The following is a 27,141-nucleotide window of genomic DNA, read 5'->3' as shown; positions in this document are numbered from 1 at the left end:
CTGCCGGAGCGTGTGCGGCCTCAGGTTTTGTGCCCTCAGACTGGCATCTGCCTTGGGGGTTGGCCTGACACTAGTGTGCGTCCAGCAGCACCGCTCGCTCTCCTGGACACGTGGGCAGCATCGGCTCAGCAGCTGTGCCCTCTGGTTGGCATATTCAATCATCGGTAAGTCAAGCTCCAGAGCTTGGTTTATCATCAGTTGCTGCCAAAGACTGGTCTCATCACCAGCCTGCATGATACATCTGACAATAAGGTGCTTTGCACTTATCTTTCAAAACTATCTCCTGCTTTTTGGACTGTTACAGCTTATTTTGAGATACTATTAATGTAATTTAACTTTGAACTGAAAACTATTCTGCTCAGTTCAGTTCAGTCGCTCAGTTGTGTCTGACTCTTTGCGACCCCATGAATCGCAGCACGACAGGCCTCCCTGTCCATCACCATCTCCCGGAGTTCACTCAGACTCACATCCATCTAGTCGGTGATGCCATCCAGCCATCTCATCCTCTGTCGTCCCCTTCTCCTCCTGCCCCCAATCCCTCCCAGCATCAGAGTCTTTTCCAATGAGTCAACTCTTTGCATAAGGTAGCCAAAGTACTGGAGTTTCAGCTTTAGCATCATTCCTTCCAAAGAAATCCCAGGACTGATCTTTAGAATGGACTGGTTGGATCTCCTTGCAGTCCAAGGGACTCTCAAGAGTCTTCTCCAACACCACAGTTCAAAAGCATCAATTCTTCAGCACTCAGCTTTCTTCACGGTCCAACTCTCACATCCATACATGACCACTGGAAAAACCATAGCCTTGACTAGACAGTCCTTTTTTGGCAAAGTAATGTCTCTGCTTTTGAATATGCTATCTAGGTTGGTCATAACTTTTCTTCCAAGGAGTAAGCGTCTTCTAATTTCAATCACCATCTGCAGTGATTTTGGAGCCCCCAAAAATAAAGTCTGACACTGTTTCCACTGTTTCCCATCTATTTCCCATGAAGCGATGGGACCAGATGCCAGTTAACTTTGTCTTATTAAGCAAAATGGAGAGTATAATGGGCAAAGTAAGTGTGTTGCTTAAAAAAGAAAACGTCTCTTCCTGTGATCTTCCATTTGTATCTGGCATGTGCTGGATAAAGTTCTTGGCTTCTAGCCAGGTGCTAATACTGACCTTGTTCTGGCCTGTGATGATCCTGGTCCATGATGACTGACCCTCTGGCATGACAGAGGCATGTCCTGTAGAGGCTGTGCTTCACGTTTCCTCCAGTCTAGATAGGGTTTCCCTGGTGACTCAGTGGTAAATAATCAGTTTAATTTCTGATGACAATAACTTGAAAATAAAACTACTGACTCTGTTTTGGGATAGTGAAACCACTAAGGAATGTTTTTCATTAAAACTTTTATTTTTAAATGTACATATGTAATATCTCCTGAGCACTGAGGTTTTATTTTTTTTTAGGATTTATTTTTCTTCCAGTGGCTTAATTCCCTCAAGTGGCAGCAAATACTTCTTAAGTGTGCTCAACTTTTTTTCCTTCCCGCATGCCTAGTGTGCCCTTGAAAAACCACAGCTTATTTTGGCCATTAAATGTGTAATATTTACTTATTGTTGACATTTTACATGCTTGTACAAAGGATGAGTTTTTTTTTTTAATATAATGATGAGACATGAAGAAATGAGAACTGGTTAAGTAAAATTCTGCAAATAAATGATTCAGATTTAATTTACATGTGGTACATGTCTCATTTTTGGCAAGTTGGTTGACAGGGCTTTTCAGCTGGAAATCACAAAAAGAAAAATGTGTAATTAGAAAATGGGTGGACATTTTACCACAATGGGTGAGGGCTCTAGTTTCAAAGAGAACTTAAGACTTGGAGGTTTAAGAATTGGAATAGACAGATGATCCCAAGAAAGTTGGGGAGAGCTCCGAGGTCTGTAATGTGTTTGTGACCTGGGTCGGAGAAGGTACATGAAACTGTGCAAAGGCTCCCACAACCTGAGCTCCTGGGTGGGGGTGGGAGAGCCTCAGAGAGGGAACCAAGCTGCAGGGAGGGCAGAGTGACCTGAGCATCAGGTCCAGAAATCACTTTATATCGGAATGCTGGGGAGTTCTTCCTTAGCCTTCATTTCCATTGCTTTTAGACTCCTCTTGAATGGGCCAAAGTAAGGTGGGAAGCCTGCACTTTTGACTTTGAATTTCCCAACAGGAGATGGCAGGAGTGAACGTTCACATTTTAGGAATCTGAACTAAAATGGACGGGAATGGGTGAATTTAACTCAGTTCAGTTCAATTCAGTCGCTTAGTCATGTCTGACTTTTTGCGTCCCCATGAATCGCAGCACGACAGGCCTCCCTGTCCATCACCAACTCCCGGAGTTCACTCAGACTCATGTCCATCGAGTCAGTGATGCCATCCAGCCATCTCATCCTCTGTCATCCCCTTTTCCTCCTGCCCCCAATCCCTCCCAGCATCAGAGTCTTTTCCAATGAGTCAACTCTTCGCATGAGGTGGCCCAGGTACTGCAGTTTCAGCTTTAGCATCATTCCCTCCAAAGAAATCCCAGGGCTGATATCCTTCAGAATGGACTGGTTGGATCTCCTTGCAGTCCAAGGGACTCTCAAGAGTCTTCTCCAACACCACAGTTCAAAAGCATCAATTCTTCAGCGCTCAGCTTTCTTAACAGTCCAACTCTCACAGCCATACATAACCACAGGAAAAACCATAGCCTTGACTAGATGGACCTTAGTCGGCAAAGTAATGTCTCTGCTTTTGAATATGCTATCTAGATTGGTCATAACGTTTCTTTCAAGGAGTAAGTGTCTTTTAAATTCATGGCTGCAGTCACCATCTGCAGTGATTTTGGAGCCCCCCAAAAAATAAAGTCTGACACTGTTTCCACTGTTTCCCATCTATTTCCCATGAAGTGATGGGACCGGGTGGCATGATCTTTGTTTTCTGAATGTTGAGCTTTAAGCCAACTTTTTCACTCTCCTTTTTCACTTTCATCAAGAGGCTTTTGAGTTCCTCTTCACTTTCTGCCATAAGGGTGGTGTCATCTGCATAGCTGAGGTGATTGATATTTCTCCCAGCAATCTTGATTTCAGCTTGTGTTTCTTCCAGTCCAGCATTTCTCATGATGTACTCTGCATAGAAGTTAAATAAGTAGGGTGACAATATACAGCCTTGACGGACTCCTTTTCCTATTTGGAACCAGTCTGTTGTTCCATGTCCAGTTCTAACTGTTGCTTCCTGACCTGCATACAGATTTCTCAAGAGGCAGGTCAGGTGGTCTGTATTCCCATCTCTTTCAGAATTTTCCACAGTTTATTGTGATCCACACAGTCAAAGGCTTTGGCATAGTCAAGAAAGCAGAAATAGATGTTTTTCTGGAACTCTCTTGCTTTTTCCATGATCCAACGGATGTTGGCAATTTGATCTCTGTTTCCTCTGCCTTTTCTAAAACCAGCTTGAACATCTGGAAGTTCATGGTTCACCTATTGCTGAAGCCTTGCTTGGAGAATTTTGAGCATCACTTTACTAACGTGTGAGTGAGTGAAGTCGCTCAGTCGTGTCCGACTCTTTGCAACCCCATGGACTGTAGCCTACCATGCTCCTCTGTCCATGAGATTTTCCAGGCAATAGTATTGGAGTGGATTGCCATGTGAGATGAGTGCAATTGTGCAGTAGTTTGAGCATTCTTTGGCATTGCCTTTCTTTGGGATTGGAATGAAAACTGACCTTTTCCAGTCCTGTGGCCACTGCTGAGTTTTCCAAATTTGCTGGCATATTGAGTGCAGCACTTTCACAGCATCATCTTTCAGGATTTGAAATAGCTCCACTGGAATTCCATCACCTCCACTAGCTTTGTTCGTAGTGATGCTTTCTAAGGCCCACTTGACTTCACATTCCAGGATGTTGATCACATCATCGTGATTATCTTGGTCGTGAAGATCTTTTTTGTATAGTTCTTCTGTGTATTCTTGCCACCTCTTCTTAATATCTTCTACTTCTGTTAGGTCCATACCATTTCTGTCCTTTATCGATCCCATCTTTGCATGAAATGTTCCCTTGGTGTCTCTAATTTTCTTGAAGAGATCTCTAGACTTCCCCCATTCTGTTGTTTTCCTCTATTTCTTTGCACTGATCGCTGAAGAAGGCTTTCTTATCTCTTCTGGCTATTCTTTGGAACTCTGCATTCAGATGCTTATATCTTTCCTTTTCTCCTTTGCTTTTCGCTTCTCCTCTTTTCACAGCTATTTGGAAGGCCTCCTCAGACAGCTATTTTGCTTTTTTGCATTTAGTTTCCATGGGGATGGTCTTGATCCCTGTCTCCTATACAATGTCACGAACCTCATTCCAGAGTTCATCAGGCACTCTATCTATCAGATCTGGTCCCTTAAATCTAAGGGCCTTTTGGCTAAGATCAAGTGAATTTAACTCAGATGATCATTATATCTATTGCTGTGGGCAAGAATCTCTTAGACGAAATGGAGTAGCCCGCACAATCAACAAGAGTCCAAAATTCCGTATGTGGATGCAATCTCAAAAATGACAGAATGATCTCGGTTCGTTTCCAAGGCAAACCATTCAGCTTCATAGTAATCCAAGTCTGCCCCAACCACTAATGCCAAAGAAGCTGAAGTTAAATGGTTCCGTGAAGACCTACAAGAACTTCAGGAATTAACAAACACCAAAAAAAAAAATGTCCTTTTCACCACAGGGGACTGGAATGCAAAAGTAGGAAGTTAAGAGACACCTGGAGTAAAAGGCAAGTTTGGCCTTGGAGTGCAAAATGAAGCAGGGCAAAGGCTAACAGTTTCTTTGCCAAGAAAACACAGTGGTCATAACAAACACCTTCTTCTAACAACACAAGAGACAATTCTATACATGGATATCACCAGATGGGCAATACTGAAATCAGATTGATAATATTCTTTGCAGCTGAAGATGCAGAAGCTCTACACAGTCAGCAAAAACAAGACCAGGCTTTGAGTGTGGCTCAGATCGTGAACTATGATTGCCAATTTCAGACTTAAATGAAGAAAGTAGATAAAACTGTTAGGCAATTCAGGTATAACCTAAGTCCAATCCCTTATGATTTTACTGTGGAAGTGACAAATAGATTCAAAGGATAAGATCTGAACAGAGTACCTGAAGAACTATGGATGGAGGTTTGTGACATTGTAAAGGAGGTGGTGATCAAAATCATGCCCAAGGAAAAGAAATGTAGAAAGGCAAAATGGTTGTCTGAGGAGGACTCACAAATAGAAGAGAAGAGAAGTGAAAGGCAAAGGAGAAAAGGAAAGATATACCCATTTGAATGCAGAGTTTCAAAGAATAGCAAGGAGAGATAAGAAAGCCTTAAGTGAACAATGTAAAGAAATAAAGGAAAACAATAGAATGGGAAACACTAGAGATCTCTTGAAGAAAATTAGAGATACCAAAGGAATATTTGATGCAAAGATGGACATAATAAAGGACAAAAAATGGTATGGACCTAACAGAAGCAGAAGATATTAAGAAGAGGTGGCAAGAATACACAGAAGTATACAAAGTGTCTTAATGACCTGGATAACCATGAGGGTGTGATCACTCACCTAGAGCCAGACATCCTGGAGTGTGAAGTCAAGTGGGCCTTAGGAAGCATTACTGTGAACAAAGCTAGTGGAAGTGATGGAATTCCAGTTGAGCTATTTCAAATCCTAAAAGATGGTGCTGTTAAAGTGCTGCACTCAATATGCCAGCAAATTTGGAAAACTCAGCAGTGGCCACAGGAAACTGAAAAAGGTCAGTTTTCATTCCAATCCCAAAGAAAGGCAATGCCAAAGAACGCACACAATTGCACCCATTTCACATGCTAGCAAGGTAAGGCTCAAAATCCTTCAAGCTAAGCTTCAATAATACATGAATGGAGAACTTTCAGATGTACAAGCTGGATTTAGCAAAAGCAGAGGAACCTGAGATCAAATGTCCAACAACTGTTGGAGCATAGAAAAAGCAAGGGAGTTCCAGAAAAACAGCTACTTCTTCATTGACTAGGTTAAAGCCTTTGACTGTGTAGATCACAAAAAACTGTAGAAAAGTTGGGAATACCAGACCACCTTATCTGCCTCCTGAGAAATGTGTATATGGGTCAAGAAGAACCAGACATGGAACAATGAACTAGTTCCAAATTGGGAAAGGAGTACGTCACGGCTGTATATTGTCAATCTACTTATTTAACTTCTATTCAGAGTACATCATGACAAATGCTGGGCTGGATGAAGCACAAGCTGGAAGCTTGCTGAGAGAAATACCAGTAACCTCAGATACGCAGATGATGCCACTCTAATGGCAGAAAGCAAAGAGAAACTAAAGTCCCTCTTAATGAAGATGAAAGAGGGGTGAAAAAGCTGGCTTAAAACTCAAGATTCAAAAAACTAAGATCGTGGCATTTGGTCCCATCACTCCATGGCAAATAGATGGGGAAAAATTGGAAACAGTGACAGAGTTTATTTTCTTGGGCTCTGAAATCACTGTGCAGCCATGAAATTAAAAGATGTTTGCTCCTTGGAAGAAAAGCTATGACAAACCTAGACAGCATATTAAAAAGCAGAGATGTCAATTTGCCAACAAAGGTCTGTCTAGTCAAAGCTATGGTTTTTCTAGCAGTCATATGTGGATGTGAAAGTTGGACCATAAAGAAGGATGAGAGTCAAAGAACCGATGCTTTCCAACTATGGTGCTGGAGAAGACTCTTGAGAGTCTCTTGTCAATCAAGGGACTGATTGACAATCAATCAAACCAGTCAATCCTAAAGGAAATCAACTCTGAATATTCACTGGGAGGACTGATGCTGAAGCTGAAGCTCCAATACTTTGGCCACCTGATAGGAAGAGCTGACTCATTGGAAAAGACCCTGATGCTGGGAAGGATTGAAGGCAGGAGGAGAAGGGGACGACAGAGGATAAGATGGTTAGATGGCATCACCAACTCAGTGGACATGAGTTTGAGCAAACTCCAGGAGGTTGTGATGGACAAGGAAGCCCGGTGTGCTGCAGTCCATGGGGTCATAAAGAGTAGGACACGTCTTAGTGACTGAACAACAGCAGCAGCCAGGATGATGCCCTGTGTGGAAAGGTGGCTTAGAGGCAAGTTGGCATGCTTCCTGCTGCAGGAATCAGGTTACCTATCTCTACACTATCATCACTGGGAAAGGCCCAGAGAAATGAAGGTGGAGGCGGTCCACGTCACCAAGGGGCAAATGAAAATTAGAGACTGAGGGAGCCAAGATCTTCCTCCGAAACCTGCCTCTCTTCTGAAGACAGACCTCTTCCCTCCTGGTCTTCCTCTGCTAGCCTAAACCCTTGTAGAAAACAGAGCCACATTCCTGGTGTGTTGGTCCAAGGGACCAACCCAGCCTCTCTCCCGAACACCACATTTTTCATAGCCTAAATTTGTGGCTTGGACCAGATTTCTTTTGGGAATCTGCTCTGGTTGACCAGCTCCCTGACACGTCCTCCTTAACCTTTCTTAAGGCCCCTCCATCTACCTTTCTCACCCTCCTTCCTTCCCCTTCCCCACCCCACCTTTCCCCTCCACCTGAGGCCAGAGCCAGAAGCCTCTGGTGGAGGTGTCTCTGTCGGGCTCTCTCGGGGAAGTCTTCAGCCCTGGGGCCCTTGTGAGTTCACTCACACGTGGGACTTGGGGACAGAGGCTGGAAGATGAAGGTCTGGGGGCCTGAACCTGGGAAAACCAGAGAGCTCCAACCCCAAGTAGTTATGTATCCTTGCAATGGGAAACTGTGTTTTCTCCGTTTAGCTCATAAAATATGACAAAGAGGAAGGGGCACAGGAGAGGAGGAAAAACACATGAGAACCTGGGAAGGAGAAGGTGACACAGGGTACCTGCAGCCTTGCCATTCTCCTAGGTTTATAGTGAGAACTACAAGGGACTATGGAAGGGAAGGGAGGTTGAGGACCGCAGGGGGTCCCAGAGAATGAGGAGCTCTTGTTATGGAGGTCGTGGGACTGGACCTAAGTGCCAGGCTGGAGGCAAGACAAAGCCCAGGACCCCAGCTCACGGGCTACAAGGTCTCCCCGGCCTGACGGCCCTGTGCCTGGCTGAGCCCTACCCTCACCTGGCTTTGCTGTCCAGTCTGGCAAGGGGCATATGTACATATGTGAAAACTCAGCCCCACTCAGTGGCACTTCCGTCCCAAGGCAGGCCTACCTTCATTGTACATTATCTCATGGGTATTATTTCTCATGTAACTACATCTCAATTTAAAATTTAGGATATTATTAATAGCTCCTTGAAGGCAGAGGTGTGGGGTGCTCTTGGCAGACCTGGGCGGGCACCTGGGCAGTAGTCATCCTTCCTCCCACTGCCTGCCTCCAAGAGCAGCCTGGTAGGTGGCCAGGAGCAGAGAGCACTGTGCCCTGCACCACACTGCCATGTGCTATCTTCAAAACATCACATCTCCGGGTCAGTTCTCAGGCTCTAGGACACTGCTGACTCAGCCCACTGCCCATTGCTTGCTCCTTGCTTGCCACTGATTGCATCTTGGTGCTCTGAGAGAAGTGAGCTGCAGGACCACCAGGCTTCCGGGCAGGCAAGGGGCTCTGGGGATGGTCAAGTCCCCTCACCACCCTCCCCTCTGCCCTTAGCAGACCCTTTAATTGGAGACTAGGCAGGAGGCCGCCTGGGCTCTCCCTCCTCGCTGGGCCTCCCCCGGTCCATCTCTGTGTCTGAAGCCCTGCAGCAGAGAGGAATACTGCTGCCCCAGCCCGCGGGAAGTTCTCCTCCAAGCGCGAACACTGCAGGGAGGATCACCGGGGGCAGCCAGCACCCTGACAAGTGGGCTGACTCAGAGGGAGTCTCCGGTCATCTCGCCTAAAAACCGCCTGGAGTCAACTCGTTGGGGGCAAGCTAAAAAAGGACAGTTGGAGAAATATGAATGTGGGTGACACAACAATATTATTAAATAATTGTTAATTTTTTCAAATGTGATAATGGCCTTGAGGTTATGGAGGAGACAGCACTTGTTCTCAGGAGACACAGCTGAGATATTTAAGGGTCAAGTACTGTGATTTCTGCAATTTACTCTTGAATGGTTCAGCCAAATATATATGCGTGCACACACACACACGGACACACACGTGCATTAAACTAATACGGCAAAATGTTAGGAAGTGTTGAATGTAGGTAGTGGGTATCTGTATGATCTAGTTTTCCAGTTGTGTGTGTGTGTGTTTGAAAATAATCATATTACAAAGTTAGGGCCAAAATCCCCTGGATATTTTATCTATAGAGCCTGCCCTCATATACCCTGTGATTTGGGTGGTCCAAGGGGTACTGAGAACGAGGAGTTGAACAAGCTCCCCAGGTGTCCCTGATGCAGGTGATCCTTGGAACCCATCGGGAAAATGCTGCTCCGACAGCCTAAGGTCTGAAGGTAGAAACCCAGGCTCAGCTGCTCGTTCTTGCTGGGGCAGCACCCTCCGCGCCTGGGAGCCTCCATGCTGCAGCCTCGGCTCCAGACACGCTGCCTCTGCCTGGTGCTCCAGCAACTTTCCACTGCTTAGACAGCACGCTTACCTCCTGGCCTTCGCCCAGAATGTCCCTTTTGGTTTTTTTCCCCCTTACCTCCCAATCTCCATTCTCCCCCATTTACATGGCCAACGTGTACCATCTCCATGTCCCCTCCTCCAAGAAGACTGGGTCAGTCAGCCCTTTTTAGGTGCTCCTATAGAACCCCCAGCAGACTGATGCCCAGCAGATGTGATTCCCGCTTACTGGTCTGTGTTGCTCACTAGCATGAGAACCCCTAGACAGTCCCCCAGTGGAATTTTCAGGGCTGTTCCCAAAGGCTCCAGCTTCCTTCCTTCTAGGTATGGTGAAGGGTCCCACTGCCCAGCCCATAGAGGTCTCCTGGGACCTCCCCACTGGCTAGTTCTGGCCAATGCACTATGATCCCAAGTGGAAGACCTTCTGAAGCTTTCTTTTGATCCAACCCAGCAATGCACATTAGAGAGGGTGGGCCCCTGGGAGCCTGGGTCCCAGAGCAAGTAAAATGCACACAGCCTCTTGATGGTCTGTGCCAAGCAGGCAGCTTTGAAGAGAAGAAACCTAACTGTTCTAGTCACTGTGACTGGGGTTTGTTAATGCAGCATGACCTAGCCCGGCCTTACTTCTATGTCCCCAAACACTGGCCCAACTGCTAGCACAAAACAAGGCATATGATACAATTCCTATCACGTTTTTCTGGGCTGTGAAACTAGCCTCAAAGACCACGCAGATGCTCTAAGACAGACACACCACCCCGTGTCCTTCCCTGATGACACGGGACTCTCCGTGGAGGTGTCCCAAAGTATACCTGCCCAGCGAGGTATGGATGCCACCTCCTCTGACCTCTGAGCAAGTCAGACAGGCTCCTGATAGATCCTGAGTTAACTGTGAGCTGCCATTACCCTTTCACTCTGGCGATGGCTCCAGGAGGAGGGGAGGAAACTCCTAACCCCCCGCCCTGCTTGTTAACTTGTGAAGACCCTTCAGACTTTGCGCCGTCTCTGCAGAAAGCATCAGAAAGGACCCCAGCTACCACTGCAGCTTCTGGAAAAGTTCTGGAGGAAAGAAAGTGTGTTCCCATTGCCTCTTACGTCCCCAATCTCTGTGGCCCTTTTCTCTTGCTAGCTTGTCCAGTCCCAAGCACGCCTCCCCCCCATCCCCCAACCTGTCCCCAAGGACTGCAGGAGCTAAAATGATCCAGTGTGAGAATGGAAGGCCGTGGCCCAGAGGCAGCCTGGCAGCACTTGGGCAGGTGGGAAACTCCTGGGACTTCTGGCCGGTGCACATCCAGGCAAGAAGCAGGCAGAGGCAGGTCAGAGCTGCGGCTGCTTTACCCACGGACTCCCTGTGGCCCAGACTGGTCCTCACACTTCCCAGCTTGTGGTGGGAAGGACAGTGAATTTTCAGATGCTTTGAGGTGATGGGTGTTTTGTTTCCTCTTCCAGAGGTCCCAGCTGAAGGCAGGGCAGAGCAGCTGATGGGGTGAGAGGTGGGCAGAGTGGGACAGTTGCAGAGGAGACCTCAGGGTGCAGGAACACTGGACTCCTCGTTGCTGATTTGATGTTTCTGGTACTGCAGGTGGCATGGCCCAGCCCTAGGCTTGCTCTCTGGGCTCCTCACTCTCAGCAGGGCTGGGGCGGCAGCTACACTTGTTCAAGCCGGCTCTGCAAGGAGGGGCCTGTAACCCTGCTCACACCTGTGGACGGCCCTGTACTGCCCAAAGCCCTTCCACACCCACTTTGTGCTCAGACCCTGATAACCCCTAAGCGGAGAGGGAAGAATGATACTGTCCGTGTTCGACAGTGGACGAGTTCAACAGAGAAGCAAAAAAGTGCCTTGGCCCCCGAAGCAAGTCAGCGACAGAACCCAGATGGAGCCAGGGCCTGGAGACCCATCTGACCAGTGTCCTGCCTGCTTTGCTCTAAGTAGAAAAAGGTGAAAAGAGCTTTCCAGAAGGGTCACACTTGTGTTCCTGTGCACACATGTGCACACACACATACACACACTTTCAAACTGCTGCCCCCTAGAGAGAAATATTGCTGGGGCTTGAAGACAGAAGTCCACACAGGAGACCTCTGAGCCTCTGTGAGCACGGTCCTGACCTCGGGGTGTTGCCAGGCTGGAGCTGTCAAAGTGCCTGGGAGCCAGGAAGGGCTGTCCCAGCCAAGCCTCCTGTTGGCCTTTGTTCCTCGTGGTGACCAGTGGATGCGGGTGGCCAATAGGCTCCTCATGGTGAGCACACAGCTGCTGGTGGGCCCCGGGGGCTCATCTGGTTCAAATTCTCATAATTGGACTCCTGAGCCTGGGGCCTGTGGACAGGAGAAAGTTGGCTGACCACCCAAACAGGAGAGGTCTCTGATTGCCCAAACCTCAGCCCAGGAAAGGGTGGAAGCGGGGATGAGATGGGCGTCAAGGGGTCTACGTCCAACAGGGCCTGGAGACCAAGCAAAGGTTGGAGGCTGGGCAGCAGCAGAAGTTGCAGACGCGGGAAGGGACACCCAGGAGACAGCGTCCCAGATCAGAGTCTCTGTCTTCTCAAAGGGATATCGTCTGTGGCTTCAAAACCCACCTCCAGGCCAGGCCTCCTGAGCGCCAGATGCTTTCCTGACTTCCGGGACATCCTCCTGGGCCTCTCAGACCTACATCCCCCATGCCCTACATGCCTACATGCCCACCTGGGGCTCTCCACCGCCCCTCTTCTCTCCCTGTCTTCAGCTCTGTAAGCGGCACCAGGGTTTCAGCTCCAGAACTGCTGGCTCCCTCCTTTGCTCGTGCTGCCCAGCAGGCCTCTGTCTGCCCTGCCTCTGCACGCCCCCTCTTTGACCGTGCTGCCCAGCAGGGTTCTGCCTGCCCTGCTTCTGTGTGTCCCATCTTTGCTTGTGCTGCCCAGCAGGCCTCTGGCCAGCCCTGCCTCTGTCTGCCCATCTCCCCACCCTCTCTGCTGCCACCTTCCACCAAGCAACCGGGCCAGCCACAGTCCTGATCGACAGCCCTCCCAGGTCTCCTGCCTCCACTCCTGTTCAGATGGGGCCATTTGCCTACTTAAACCACTCACCGACTTCCCATCACACTCAGGGTAAATCCCGCAGCCTGCCTGCCTTCCCTGCCCCCTCCCTGGGTCACGCCTGAGCCTTTGCCTCCCAGTTGCCCCTAGCACCCTTACCTGCCCATATGGGTGCCTGCCTCCCATCTCTCGGTGTCCTCAGACAGGATGATGGGTCTGAAGCAGCCACAACCCAGTGGCACCTCCCTCTCCTGGGGCTTTGCTCTATCGCCTTGTCCATTCCCCCCCGCCCCCCACAGCCTTATTGTATAATCTAAGATCTCTTGTTTAGGTATTTATTAAAATTCTCCACATTCAAGTGTGAGTTCTCTGAGATGGAGGACTTTTGCTTTACTTTTAGCATCCAAAACAGTGCCCAGTACATGATAGGGATCAACAGATATTTTGAGCAATGGTCAGCTTTCTGATTTAGGTGCCCTGGTGCAATAGTAAGTTAGTAAAGAAAAGGGACTTTGCGCAGGTATTCTAGAATGTGGGGGACTGCTAAGTGGACATCTGCAGAGAGGGTTCTGGGCTGGCAGTGTGGCTCTCCCAGCCCCCAGGCCCAAGTGGAGCGGAGCTATAGGAGTGCCTAGGCTTGTCTAAGGGGTCCTAGACGGCTGTCACCAGCTTCCTGCCTCCCCCAAGCATCCCAGACAGCATTTGTTCTATAATATGGAGCTTCACTTGGACAGACACCAAGAAGGGGTAAGGTCCATACTTCCTACCTTTTAGGTCTGTGGGCCCTCAACCAAGCCCTCAGTACCTCTACTGACATTTTGCTTGCAAAGCCTTCATTCAGCAGGGTGTCTGAGACAATGATTGCCTTATGGTGGCTTTTGTGGGGATCTGTTCTAGAGCACTGGGCACTTCGAGAGGAAAAACACCATCTCCAGGGATGCCTCTAGGTGCAGATAAGGAAGGCACAGAAAAATGACCTTCAACAGCATGGACACCAAGCAGCTGGCCTGGGAGACAGGCCAGTGCGAGGCCCAAAGTCAGTGCTGGGAACGTGGTGGGACAGGAGTGCGGAGGCAGGTCGGCATGGCCTGGTCTCGCTGGTCAGCCTTGGCGGACTGAAGGAGCAGGAGCTTCAGGGCGCAGCAGGGAGAGCCTTGACCCTGAGAAGGGCTAGAACCCCTGCCCCAGCCTGTTGTCCATTGTTTCTTCTTGTGCTTCTCTGCCTGAGAAGCTTGCACCCCTTTGCTAGTGGGAACCAGAGAGGGGCGAGGTGGGGGTGGGCTAGCTCGCTTACCTTGGCGGAGCGTCCGGGGTGACTGGGTGCTCTGTGTGAGGGACAGAGAGAGAGGAGGCATGAATCTGCGCGGTGGCCTCTGGCCTCCAAGCCCGGCTGCCCATCCCACCCCAAGACGAGCTAGCCAGCAGAATGTGAAGGAGTAACCTGAAAGATGACAGTTACCTAGGAAGACAGGGAGTGAGGAGCACACCTAGCAGGGAGACCTGCTTTTCTGAGGCCCCTGAAGCACAGAATTCTTGGTGGGTTTGAAGACCCTGAGAGAAAGCTAGCATGGCCACAGCAAAGATGGCAGCCAAGGCAACTGTGGCAAATTTTGGATTTCATCCCGGGAGAGTCTGAGGCTGGTGCTACTCACCTGGGTGAGCTGAGAGGCTCTGGGAAGCCCCTTCTCTGGGGCACAGAACAAATCTCCCATCCAGCTTAGTGAGAGTAGGGAGGGGTGGCCACGGCTCTCTGAAGACAGCTTGCTAGTTCAAGCTTCCACGCTTGCATAGGCGCTGTGCCCTCTGCTAGGAACACTGCTAGCTCCTTGTCCTCCCAGCTCCCAGCTGCTTACAGCTTTTGGTTTAGCCTCCCTTTACTGTGCACAGCCTTGCCGCCTGGCTCCTGTCCCAACGCCCCATCAGAGAGAGGCGTCTGGGCCTCTGCAGTACCTGGGTTGAGCGCACTTCTCTCTGCAGACTGCAATTATCTGCTTACTTCTCAGCATCCCATTCAAGGGCAGGGCACCATGTCATATTCATTTCTGTGTATTTCCAGCCCCTGTGCAACATGTAGTTAGTGCTCAGGATGCTGTTGCAACCTAATGAATGAAATGGTGCTATTTGGGAAAGCCTGTGTGTGGTCAGGGCCCTTCGGGTTGAGTCATTTATGGGGCACTTGGCAAAAGGGTGAGTATATCTCTGTGACTGTAGGCTGGAGGCAAGTTCCCTAACCTCTCTGACCTCAGCTTCCTGATGGTAAAATTGGCTCATGCTGGCCGGTACCTCCTGGGCTTGACCAGGGAGGAGAAGGAGATGCACAGGTGCATAAATGAAGTTCCAGTTGGGTCACGCCAGGTGGTCAGCCTGGAGGAGACCCCACTTGCCCTCAGCACCCATCCTGGCCCAGGGTCGCACCCACCTAGGCGATGATGGGCAGCGGCCCGAACGCCCAGAACACCGAGCAGCAGCAGTGCCTTGAGGCCGAGCGCGCCTAGCAGGAGGGCAGTCGCCGAGGCCCCAGAGGCGCCGTGAAAACGAAACAAGTAGACGCTGGCTTCGGCGCGGCCCAGGCTGTTGGAGGCCGTACACGTGTAGCGGCCGTCGTGGGCCAGCGCGGGCAGCTCGGCGGTCACCTGGTGGCCGTGATCATGACCTGGGCTTCGCGTGGCGGCCGAGCCGTTGCCCAGGGCCGGGCCGGACCAGGCGAGGGCGGGCGGTGGCTCCCCTTCAGCGGTGCAGAGCGCGTGGAAGGCGTGCCCCGGGCCTGGCAGCACAGAGATGTTGACGATCCGCGGGGCGGCTGCGGGCGGCGGCCGAAGGAGGACCCGGGAGAAAGCAAAGCGCGGTCAGAGCAGCGGCGGGCAAAGGAAACGGCAAGGGGTAGCCCTCCCTGTCCCCTTCGCGGAGAGAGTTGGAGGAGGGAGCGGGGATAGGATATGAGAAGGGAGAGGCGCTCGGGGAGCCAGGGCGTCTGGGTTCCCAGAACAGGTGTGGCCTTTGGCAAGTTATTCCATCGCTCTGGGCCTTAGTTTCTTCACGTGTAAAGTGGGGATCACTTATTTTATGAGGTTCTGGGGAAGATCTGACAGGTTAATTCATGCGGGGTGCCTGGGCAAGTGCTTTCTAAACGTCATTCCTACGTGATAGCGCATGCCTGGGGCTCCCCAGGTGGCGCTAGTGGCAAAGAACCCCCGTGTGCAAGCAGGAGACCTAGGAGACGCGGGTTCGATCCCTGGGTCCGGTAGATCCCCTGGAGAATGGAATGGTAACCCACTCAGTATTCTTCCCTGGAGAATCCCATGGACAGAGGAGCCTGGTGGCTCGGGGTCACAAAGAGTGGGAGGCGACTGAAGCGACAGCATGCACGCAGGCAGCCGCACGATAGGGGCGCGCGGGGTTGGGCTGGGGTTGGGGGGGGGCAGTCGGCTGGAGAGATTTCAAGGGCACTCCCCAGACAACCTCACTGACATCTCGAGTGGAGACGGATTCACCAAATCCGTGAGACTGAGGCGGACAAGTCCGAGGAAACTGAAGTGCGGTCAGAGAGGCTGCCCAGCCAGCCCAAGGGCACATGAGTGGTTCTTGGCAGAGCCAAACTACACCCAGAACGCCTGGGTCCCCCACAGCGGGGGATCTTGAAATTTTTTTTTTTTTTAAAGCTCCTTAAGTCATTCCAGAGCTAGCTAGGCTTGAGAATCGCCTTTCTAGGATCCTGGTCCCCCATCCTTAAACCTCAGGGTCTAGCGAAGTGCTGGGCACGTGGTGGGCTCCCTGTGACCCCGTCAGTGAGCACGGCCCACTGCAGCCCTTGTTCCTCGTTTTTCTTCCCGCTGGTCTCAGGGCTGTTGGGGCACACTCACTCACTACGAGCTTCATTGCAGCACCCATCCCAGGCTCCATCCACCCAGCCCGACCCGGGGCCAGGATTCCGCGGCCTCTGAACCAGTTACCTGGGGGCTTGTGGCCCTTCCAGGTGTGAGAGCACACTGCTCTAGAGGAAGGGATGTGCCCGTTGTAACCCCTCGGATCCCAGCCCAGACCCCTCACCGAGAGCCCCGCGGGACGCGGCGAGCGAAGTCGGGCGGCGCGCTCACCCGTCACGCGGAGCCGGACGCCCTGGCGGCTCTCGTAGCGGTCGTGGATGTCGCCCGCGAACTCGACGCGGCAGAAGTAGCGGCCGTCGTCGGCCAGCGCCAGGCGCTCGATGCGCAGCGACAGGTCGTTGCGGCGCGGGTTGCCGAGCAGCCGGAAGCGGCCGTGCAGGCTGAGCGCCGTCTGGCACAGCTCGCTGCCGCGCGCCGCGGCGCAGCGGAACACCTGCGGGCCGGTGAACGGCTCGCCCGCGCGCCAGATGGCCGTGAGCGGCCCGTCGTAGTGGCGGTGCGGGTGCGTGAAGGTGCAGGGCAGCACCGCGGCCTCGCCCGCCGTCGCGCTCACCTCGGCAGGCACCTGCATGGACCAGCGCTGCGAGGGCGCACCTGCGGGCAGGCGGGCGGGCGGGCAGCGCGGGCGCTTGCGTCCACCCTACCCGCATCCCGAGGGGCCTGGAAACTCCCGGGGCGCAGGAAGCGCCCTCCTCCCCTCGCGAGTTGCGGGGGAGGAGGGGTGGGGTCTGGAAACCCACCGCGGGACTCCAGAGGCATCTCCCAGGACCTTGACTTTCTAGGTGCCTGGATCTTCCCCTGCCCCTCTCGCTCCCCTCTTCCCATCCCCGCTTCCCTGGGACTGTTTGCTTCACTCAGGACGATCCCACCTCACCGAGGGGCCCGCTGTTCCCAACCTTTTCCCCATCAAACCTGCCCTGCTTCAGAAAACCCCGGGGATCCTGTGGTTACAGTTTGTCCATAAGATTTCCCCACCCTCAACCCCCCGCCTGATGATGATAGTAGTAAAGGCACTTACTGTTCATCTCTGTGTTGAGCAAGTTCCCAGTGGTATCTCTTTTAGTCCTCACAAGTGATCCTAGAGGTAAGAAGAGTTAGCCCCAGGTTACATGTTAATAAAACAGGGCACAGAGAGGTTGAGTAATTGCCCGAGGTCACACAGCTAGGATGAGGCAAAGCTGATGTTCAGACTCCGGACTGCCTGACTCCTCTGCTGCACTCTAATGCACTAAGGGCATAGAAACTCGGGTCCTATCCAAGGAGAGCAACATTCCCACTTACAGAGGGGCAACGGAGACCTTGGGAGGGGTGGTATGTTTTGAAGCTGATGCATTGAGTTGGTGATTGAGGTTCCTCTGTACTCCAGTTTCACCCAAGTGGGCTTTCCAATAGGCCAGTGTCCAGACAGGGAGCTGAGAGACCAAGAGGGGCAGACCTTCACGCTGCCTCCTCGCTTTGCACAAGTGCTTTTGGGCTCAGGTTTCCTCACCTCCCATGTCGTGGGCCTCCGAAGTGTGGTTGAGCTAAGGTCTGCAAGCTGCACTCTGCTGCAGCTTAGGGAGGGCTGGAGACCACTCACTGCCTCTTGTTGCAGGTGTGTGCTTCTCTGGGAGAGCGGTGAACTGGGTGGGCCGATGGGTGTCAGTGCTGGGAGAATCAGACCAAGGGGTGCCTCCTCAGGGAGCGGGGGCAGGCTGAGCTGCTGGTGCCTGGGTGCAGGGATCTCTACAGGGAATAATATAGCAGCCCCTGTATTTCCAAAGGGCTTTGCAATTTGCCAAGTTCTTTCGCATACATTGCATCACATGACTCCAAGTCCAGTGCTCTTTGCTCTTGGCAGTAGCCCAGCTTGTATCTTGGATGGGAATCCCCTCAGCTCACAGCTGGAACCCATCCCATCTATGAATAATCTACAGGACAGGGCACTCCTCCTGGGCATTCAGACTCAGGACTGCCTGATTCCTCTGCTGCACTCTAGTGCATTAAGGGCATAGAAACTCGGGCCTTATCCAAGGAGAGCAATGTCTCCTGCCCCTCACGTGACCACTGTTGCTGTCTGGAGCCTTCTCCTCCCCTCCCGGTGATGGCCCTCCCCAGATCCCATCGTGGCTCTCCCGGACCCATAAGCCTTGTCCTCTCTGGCAGATGTCCCAGCCCTTCACCTGCCCCTCTCCATCCTCACTGGCCGCTTGGTACTCTCCATGCAGTGTAGTTTTCTGACCCTGGGGCCTCCACATGTGCTGGGCCAGCCAGAGTGGGGTACAGATTGGGTTGTGTGAACTGTGTCTCGCATAAAACCTCACTTTGGGATTGCACCGAGCTTGCAGTGAAATAAAACCACGACTTTTTTTTTCCCCACACACAGTCTGTTTCTAAGCCAAATCTCCTTTCTTCTGGACAAGTGGAAATATGCTTTTGAACCCCAGCCAGGTAAGAGACTGTATGCCCAGTTAATAATCAGAGGGCCTAGTTCCAAATTTGAGAAAACTTTTTGAAGGTTTGCTTGTTCATTCAGTACTTCCAGCTGCAGAACGCATCTCCCAATCTTGAGGCTCAGCCCCTGCCTCAGTTTCGCTGTGCTCCCACCCTCTGTGACCTCAGCCTCCTCTGACATCCCGCCTCTCACAAGCATCATGGAGCCAGGCATCGATTTCCCAGGGATTGTTTGATATTGCTCTGGACACATCCCCTCTCAAAGCCAGGCACTGGGACCAGAGCTGGGGCTACAAAGAATAAGAGAATAATTTATCAGCCTATTGGAGCTCACAGCTCGGAAAGGGTGGCATGTCTGTGAACTCATAGTTACACTAAAGCCTGCCAGGAGGGACATGAACAGTGATCTCTCTGAACGTAGGACAGGGCCCTTTCACTCACCAGCTCCCTCCTACTTGTCCCCAGATCTCTCTGAGTCATCCTACAGTAGGAGACTTTCCTTGAGCCCCAAGCCTGGGTCTGGTGCCCCTTTCTCCATGCCCCAGAACTCAACTGCAACTTTTGTCCAGGTACCCAGGGGCTCCTGGAGGGCAGGGACCATAAGTGGGGATCGTATTTGTGTGGCTGTAGCCCAACACACACCTGCCACATAGTAGCTGATGTTGACTTGAATCGCAGAAGGGAGGGAGCTCAGGTTGGCAGGAAGGGTGGGTGGAGGGGGTTGATTGGAGGCCCCACGAGAGAGGAGCTGCCACCTTGGAAGAGCCTTGGGAAAGGAGTGGGGTTTGAGGTAGGCTGCAGGCATTCTAGGCAGAGGGCGAAATGGAGTACAGACATCAACATAGAGGATGCAGATGTGAGAGGATAAGGGGGCCAGAGTACATGTGCTCTGGGGGCTTAGGGGGAGACATTTCGAACCTTATTTCATAAGCGCAGCAATCCATGCATGGGGTACTGTTATTGGCCCGCCTTTGGAGAAAGAAATCTGAGGCTCAGAGGGCAGAGAGACTCGGCCAGGTCACTTGATCAAGCAGGCAGAGCCAAGTCTTCCCCTCAAAGTGTTACTGAGCAGGAACCTACGAGGCCTCCGCAGGATAGAGCCCCACCCATGTCTACCACCTGCCTTTTGTCTGTAGAAAAACCTTAGACAAAAAATAAACTTCATCAGAGAAGGGAAAATGCAAAAAGAAAGGAAAACAAGCAAGCAAGACAAAACAATAATACTTTAGCCAATAAACAGGCAAGGGCCTTTAGTTCTTCCTCAAGGACTATGGGGCTTCCTAGGTGGGCTAGCGGTGAAGATCTTGCCTGCCAATGCAGTAGACGGAAGAAATGCGGGTTTGATCTCTGGGTCTGGAAGATCTCCTGGAGGAGGACATGGCAACCCACTCCAGTATTCTTGCCTGGAGAATCCCATGGACCGAGGAGCTTGGCAGGCTATACAGTCCATGGGGTTGCAAAGAGTTGGACACGACTGAGCGATTTAACACACCTGCACAAGGACTATAGATGATATTCTGTGCATGTCCTTTAGCTGTTTTGCAGATACTGAAACTCCCACCAGGTAGAAGAAGTTAACTGTATGCCGCCCACAAGCGCATAGACCCCAGACTAATTGAAACCAGAAGATGATGTTGACTCCCAATTACGTCATCAGCAACCAATCAAAAGAATGTCCATGAGCCCATCACACCCTTCTCCTTGAATATTATATGATTCCTCACTACCCTTCCTGGACAGGACACACAGTTTAGGTCACCAGGAGGCCCACGTTCTTCCCAGTGTCCAAAAGGCAGTGTTGAGGGCATTAGCCCTTTGCCTGGCAAAGTAATAAAGCTCTTTCTTTCCACTTCACCCCAAACTCTGTCCCCAAGACTTAAATCCGACACCGGTGTACAGAGGCTGAATTTTGACCACAGGTGGGTCATGTCCCTGGACTCTGTCTGCCTGAGGATGGCAGCCTGGGTTGGGAGCATCCTGGCGTGTGATTGGCCAGGGCCCTTCCCTCTCGGAGTGAGTTCTGCTCTAGGAGGAGAGAGGGCACACAGAGGCCCTTTCACAAGGTGTGACAGTTTAGTTACTGTGTGTGCTTCCAAGAGGCGGCACGGGATTCACTGTGGGATGAGTCTACCCAGGGGATTCGAGGTGAGGAAAGTCCCGGCAGGAAGTACCCAGGGAGCAAGCACATTGGCTTTGGCAGGAATCCAAGCTCCCCAGTTCCCGTGACATTTACCATTCCTTCTTGAAGCTTCTGCATATCTCTTAGGACAGGGCAGGGATGGCCCCTGAGCTGGAACCACAGCCTCTTTCATAGGGAGGGTCTCTACTCCCTCTGCCTCATCTCTGTCAACCTCTGAGTGTCAACAGGAGGCCTGAATTCTTCGTACCGCCCGAAATGCCTCCCCTCAATGGTGGGCCATGGGGTGCTGTGAACAGCATTCCCGCTTTGGTATAGCTGAAGGCAGATGACATTCTCACTTGTCTGAAGGACCCAGTCTGTCCCTGGCACCTAGGCTGATCCACTTACAGGGAGATCTTTGGGTGGCGTCTGTTGCTTAATGTCCCAAGTCTCCAGGTTCCTCTGATGCAAAATGGGGAACATGGTACTTTCCTCATAAGATTGAGGATGGAATGAAGTCACCCATGAAGGCCACCTGGACAGAGCTGTCACTCAGCGAACGCTCAGCGACGTTAGTTCCCTCCTTCACTAGCTCTGCAGACAGACTGGGACCAGGAGGGAGCAGGGGGCAGTGCTTTCCAGTGGTGCGGAAGGAGGACTCTGGGCAGAAAACTCAAGCGACGCAGTGGGGGGATTGTTTTGGCCCCAGACACTGCACTAGCTGTGGCTCAACTTGACACCTTAGGCGTGCAATAGCACGGGCCTTGCCCTTAGCTAACCTGAGATTCCTGTATTTTTTCACACAATAGAAGCTTATTGAAGGTCCGTCAGGTGCTTAAGCCTGTGCCGGGTGTTGGGAATGCAGTTACCATACCAATCAGTTGCCTCCTCAGTGTGTTTACAGACTGGCTCAGCCGCTGTTTGTTTTTTGTTTGCTTAAAATTCTAACAAGTTTGTTTAATTAGCTTCCCAGCCTAGGGAAATAACAGATTGAAAAGCTAGAAAGTGACTTCTGTTTGTAGGTCCACTGAAAGCAGCTAGGGATGATAATCAGCTTTCTGTCAGGGAGGAGGGTTCAGAAAAAATAATGTGATGACTCAGGACGGAAATGATCTAAGTGCAGCACAAATGGGACCCTTCAGAGGATGAGTAAGTGCAGAGCTCCTTGAGGCATCACTCCCCACAGTAGGCTGGAGGAACAGATGCTCACGGCTGTGACCTGAGTCACCTTGGAAGGGTTCATTGCCATGAGAGACGTGCCCCTCAGATGGAGTCTCAGGCTGTCTGGGGCTATAGCCCTGGCTAGACTGGCCGTGACTTTGTAACTTTAGGTGAATCCTCGTAGCTCTGGCTTCAGTGGGCTCATCTGTGAAATGACGTCTGTAGATGTTTGCTAAGGAGACTTTTAAATCTAAAAGTCTATGTCAGAAAATGATATCTTGATGAAAATGACGAAGATGTCTAGTAAGCATTTTAGAAATATGGCAATTGAAAATTAATTGAGAGACTTCAGGTATTTTAAAACAAGCTATTAGTTATCCAGCAAATTCAGCTACTCAGAAAGAGGCGCCCACGTCTGATGGTCCCGCACAGCCACTTACTAAGCTGTCTGAGTTGCTCCTGTCTCCCCATGGTGATGATGCTCACTGAGAGAGGTTGGGGGCTGCAGCACTGAGTATCAGCTTCCAAAGCCCTGTGCCAGGGGTGCCAGGGTGGGACAGGGACTCGGCGATAGAGACGTCTGCAGAACCTGAACACCCCATTCTCACATTTCCAATTCCTTTCTGCCTGCAGTTTGTTCTCAATAACTCTGCCTTCCGGGCCTGCATGTAGCAGTCCAGACAGGTTATTAGCAGAGAAAAAGTGAGAAAAGCAGGGAGACCAGAGGGGAGAGGAGGGAGCAGAAACAGGAGTCCATCCTCCACTGAGAAGCAGACCCCTCAGGTTCCAGGGTACAGGGGAGGCAAAGGGACAAGTGAGCTGTTGAACGGCCTGACTGTTCCCCTCTGCCCTCGGTTGTCCTGTTTCCCCTTTAACCCTTGCCTCTCTGGCTGCGTGGTTGTGGATCTGGACCTTCTCGCTGGGCTGATGGAGATGCAGGGCCCTGAGCGGAGCCTGCCCCGGGGCCAGTGTCCATCACGTGGCGTTGCTCTTGGGAGTTCTGATTCAGCCTTCCCTGCCGTGCTTTTACTCCTACACCCCTCCTCCTCCGGGGGCAGGACTTCTCAGTCTCAGCTGCTGGCCACAGTACCCACCAGGGACAGAGGAAGTGTTCTGGCTCATCCAATCTTCATTTCTTCCTGGGCCCATGACAGCAGTCCCTGACCTTTCGCTGCATCCCAAATAAACCCCCCATGACCTTGGGTGACTGTGCAAATCGTCTTGCCTTTCCAGTTTGTTTTTCTGCAGAAGTTTAGAGCTAGCAAAGTAAGTTCCTCTGAGCCCCAAGCTTTGCCTCAGGCTCACCACCCTCTGCACACAGGTGTAGGCAGTGTCGAGGGTAAGCCTGGCCTCGGGAGACTCCAGGTCTCATCCAGGCTCTGACACCCAGAAGTCCCCTGACCTCCTTGAGCGTCCCTGAAAACAAGGACAAGGGTCTTCACTTTGCGGGGTTGTGGTGAAGAGGAAATGAGCTGCCATCAAAGGCCCAGCACGATGGTCCTTCAGGTTGGCAACCACTGCGGTCACTGCACCAGTCATCAGAGATTTGGGGACCAACAGAGGTCTTGTCCGAGGTCACCAGGTGGCCGGAGCTCCCAGACCACCGCTCTTCCTACCACCTCTCATGTCCCCTGACATCGCCCGCTTTCTAAAAGCAGATCTGTGGGGAGACAGAAAGGAAAGACAAAAGAGAGTGTGTGGTGTGGGCCCCCAGGGGATGAGGGGTTGCCCCAGGGCACCGGGTGCAGGTCGGGGATGCCAGAATGAGGGAGAAGGTCCAGAAAATGGGAGAGGGGGATGTTTCCTGCATGAATTCCTCCCATGCCGAAGGCCAGCCCAGGGTCCTGTGCTCGCTCAGAGGTGTGGCAGGACGGGACTGTGGCCTGGGATCTCCCTGCCCTCGGGCGGCTTGAGCTCTGGCCTCTTCTAGGCCCGCCAGCCTGCAGAGAGGCTCCCGGGTGAACGGCCCCAGAGGGGTTTCAGGCAGCGAGACGCTGCTCCCCCAGAATTCACGACCTCCGGGTTTCAAGCAGGAAGCAGCTGCTGGCCACGAGAAGAGGGAGTCCCCTCCCTGGGCCAGTTGCCATGGTTCCCATGGATGCCCAGCCTTCCTGAAGAACTGTGACACAGCTGGAGCATTTGTGTGGTTTGGGTTTTGTACTTCAGCATGTGACTGCTCATGCTTCCTCTAAGTTTTCTCTTTTTTTTTTTTTTGTCTTTTTTGTCTGATTCATTGCTGCTGACTCTTGGAGGAGGAGGACAAAAAACAATCCCAAACAAAACAGCCCTGGAAGCTATCTGACTTGAGCAACATTTCACTGCCGTTTAACCGCCCAGCTGCTGAGCGCCAGATCTGTGCTGGGGGCCTTCCACTCATGACCGGATTCTCCTTCGCAGCGCCCATGAAGTGGTGGGGACCCCTGTTCAACGAGGCTCAGAGAAGTTAAGCAACCTGTAGGTAGCACTAGTGGTAAAGAACCGCCTGTCCCTGCAGGCGACGCCAGAGACGTGGGTTCCATCCCTTGGTCCAGAAAACCCCCTTGTGGAGGGCATGGCAACCCACTCCAGTGTTCTTGCCTGGAGAATCCCATGGACCGAGGAGCCTGGCAGACTGCAGGGTCACAAAGAGTCAGACATAACTGAAGTTACTAAGCATGCCCAGAGCCATCCAGCTGGCAAATAGCAGAGCCAAGCTTCAGTGCTTCTCTGACCCACTCTCCCGTCTGCCCCCAGGCCTGGGGAGGGTCACCTCCTCCAGCCCCATTCTCTGTGTGGGATCCAACCCTAAATCATCCAGAAAGATGTCTGAATTGGGTCAACTTGGCCAAAGAAAGCCCCTCCCCTATCAGCCACCACCACAGGGCTTTATGGGTGGGACCATGGGCAGTGTTGCGTGGGAGCTGGTGGTGTGGCCCCAGATTGAGGCACACATCCCCAAGAGCAAATCCCGGCTTCACCCTGCACCACTCACTGAACCCCTCTGTGCCTCAGTTTTCATTTGTGAAAAGAGAATGTAATAGTTTCTTTCTCATAGGATTATGATGCTTACTTGAATGACTATTAATACTTAAAGTGAGTGAGTGACTGAAAGTCACTCAGTCATGTCTGACTCTTTGTGACCCCACGGATTATATAGTCGATGGAATTCTCCAGGCCAGAATACTGGCATGGGTAGCCTTTCCCTTCTCCAGGGCATCTTCCCAACCCAGGTCTCCAGTATTGCAGGTGGATTCTTTACCAGCTGAGCCACAGGGAAGCCCAGTACTTAAAGTGCCCAGCCTTTAATAAGAGGTACTTGCTGTTACTATTCAAATCAGCCCCCAGTAGGACTCTGCTCAGTGCTGAAAGCTAGAGAGAAAGGCCTGAGGGGCCCAGGAGTGGGAGTTTATGATCCAGTTGTGGAGACAGGACTCCACCTAAGGAAGATTGACTAATAGCTTGGAGCACCGTGATATCAGTGGCCAGTGGCTGTACACAGAGAGGCCTGGATGCTGAGTCCAGGGACATGTCACGAGAGGGATGTCTCAGCCTGAGTAGGGTAGAGGAGAAGACAGGGGCCTGGACAGTGGGGACATGGGGATTGCCTTTGTCACTTATCCCAGGGGCCCTCGACTGAATCCTGCATCAGAATCACCCAAGAAGATGGTTGAAAATGCAGGCTCCTGGGCCCTGCTCCTGACATTTTCTGATTCTGCAGAGCAGAGCTGAAGAATGCGCATTTTAACAGAGGTTTGCCCTCCCTGGGATTCTGAGGCAGATGATCTGTGACCACTTTTTGAGACACGCTGATTGCAGGGACACCAACTCCTTGAGCTAAGTCACCTTAAGTGAAGAGACACTGTTGCTGAAGCCTGCCAGTAAGAGTTCCCACTCCCTTCTTGGGGTTCCTGCTGGGCAGAAGGGTGCCCTCGATCACTTGCCTACTGCCCACAGGAAGTTGCCACCCCTACCCACAATCAGCCGTGTGCTTTCCCCACTTTCCCCGGGGGAGCCCATTAAAATGCATAGCGCTTGGATGATCACACCGCCCAGAGCCTGTCCTCCCCAGAGCTGGCCCATTATGCCCCCTGGCTCCTCACAGCAGAGGGTGGGGTAGGTGACCTTTCTGCAGGTGGGGACCTTGAAGCCCAGAGGAGCTCGGCACTGCCTCAAGTCCCCAGAACCCAAGGCAAAGCCTGGACTTAGAGTTACGGTTTCTGTCACCACAGCCTCCCAAAGTGCAGCTCTCCCTTCCCACAGGCCCGGAGGCCCTGGCCACCCAGCTGCCCTGAGTGCAGGGAGAGGACTGTCCTTCCAAGTTTACGAGCACCTATTCTCTTCTGAAAATGCGCTGGAGGGAAGAGTGGGAAACTCACCCATCGGGACGATGCACACCAAGCAAGCCAGGAGTCGGAAGGGCCCTTCCATGCTGTGAGGTCCAGAGACCCCGGGCTGGCCCCACACTCAGCCAGGTCCCTGGTGGGACCCCTCCTTGGTGTGGGTGTGAGGGGGGAGGAAGGTGGGAGGGGGTGGGTGGTGTGCCCGGGTCTGCACCCTGCAGGGCTCTGCAGGCGCCGGAGGAACTGAGAGGCAGCCAGGCGGGCCCAAGCATGATTAACTGAGACCCGTGGGGTTTAGTCATGTGGAAAACCAAGAGGGGAACCACTCGGATGATTTTCCAGGATAGGAAACAGAGAAGTGGATACTTTTCTGTGGCCGCTGTCCCTTTGGCAAATCTACTGTTCTTATACTTGCTTCTTTCTCTCCCTCTTGCCCTCTCCCTGCCTCCTTCTTTCTTTCTCTACCCCTTCCCACATTTTTAGTGTGCCAGAAAGAGGTTTCATCTTGATGAAGCTTCCTGGATAGCTCAGTTGGTAAATAACCTGTCTGCAATGCAGGAGACCCTGGTTTGATTCCTGGGTCGGGAAGATCCACTGGAGAAGGGATAGGTTACTCACTCCAGTATTCTTGGGCTTCCCTTCTGGCTCAGCTGGTAAAGAATCCACCTGCAATCTGGGAGACC

General features: G+C 52.0%; 1 protein-coding gene across 1 annotated transcript; it reads right to left on the bottom strand.

Annotated features, from left to right (window-relative positions):
* Positions 1 to 1,369: 1,369 nt before the first annotated feature.
* On the bottom strand, positions 1,370 to 26,703 carry SIGLEC15 (sialic acid binding Ig like lectin 15). Its single transcript, XM_027960801.3, has 6 exons — positions 26,495 to 26,703; positions 17,445 to 17,504; positions 16,637 to 17,020; positions 14,962 to 15,342; positions 13,837 to 13,867; positions 1,370 to 11,847 (listed from the first exon to the last, which is right to left on the bottom strand). The coding sequence occupies exons 1-6, from the start codon at positions 26,544 to 26,546 to the stop codon at positions 11,766 to 11,768; spliced, it is 990 nt and encodes a 329-aa protein (XP_027816602.1). The 5' UTR covers positions 26,547 to 26,703; the 3' UTR covers positions 1,370 to 11,765.
* Positions 26,704 to 27,141: the final 438 nt, after the last annotated feature.

This window comes from Ovis aries, chromosome 23, assembly GCF_016772045.2.
Source record: "Ovis aries strain OAR_USU_Benz2616 breed Rambouillet chromosome 23, ARS-UI_Ramb_v3.0, whole genome shotgun sequence".
Classification (NCBI taxonomy): Eukaryota; Metazoa; Chordata; class Mammalia; order Artiodactyla; family Bovidae; genus Ovis; species Ovis aries.
Note: the sequence above shows the minus strand (reverse complement) of the source record. Positions and strands in the feature narration are given on the sequence as shown.

Excerpts from the sequence above, each read along its gene's own strand:
- SIGLEC15 (XM_027960801.3), bottom strand. The coding sequence starts at position 26,546 with ATGGAAGGGCCCTTCCGACTCCTGGCTTGCTTGGTGTGCATCGTCCCG. Across the intron at positions 15,343-16,636 it reads CGTCCGGCTCCGCGTGACGG|CCGCCCCGCGGATCGTCAAC; the intron begins GTGAGCGCGCCG and ends CGCCGCCCGCAG. Across the intron at positions 13,868-14,961 it reads CGCTGCCCATCATCGCCTAG|AGCACCCAGTCACCCCGGAC; the intron begins GTGGGTGCGACC and ends TCCCTCACACAG.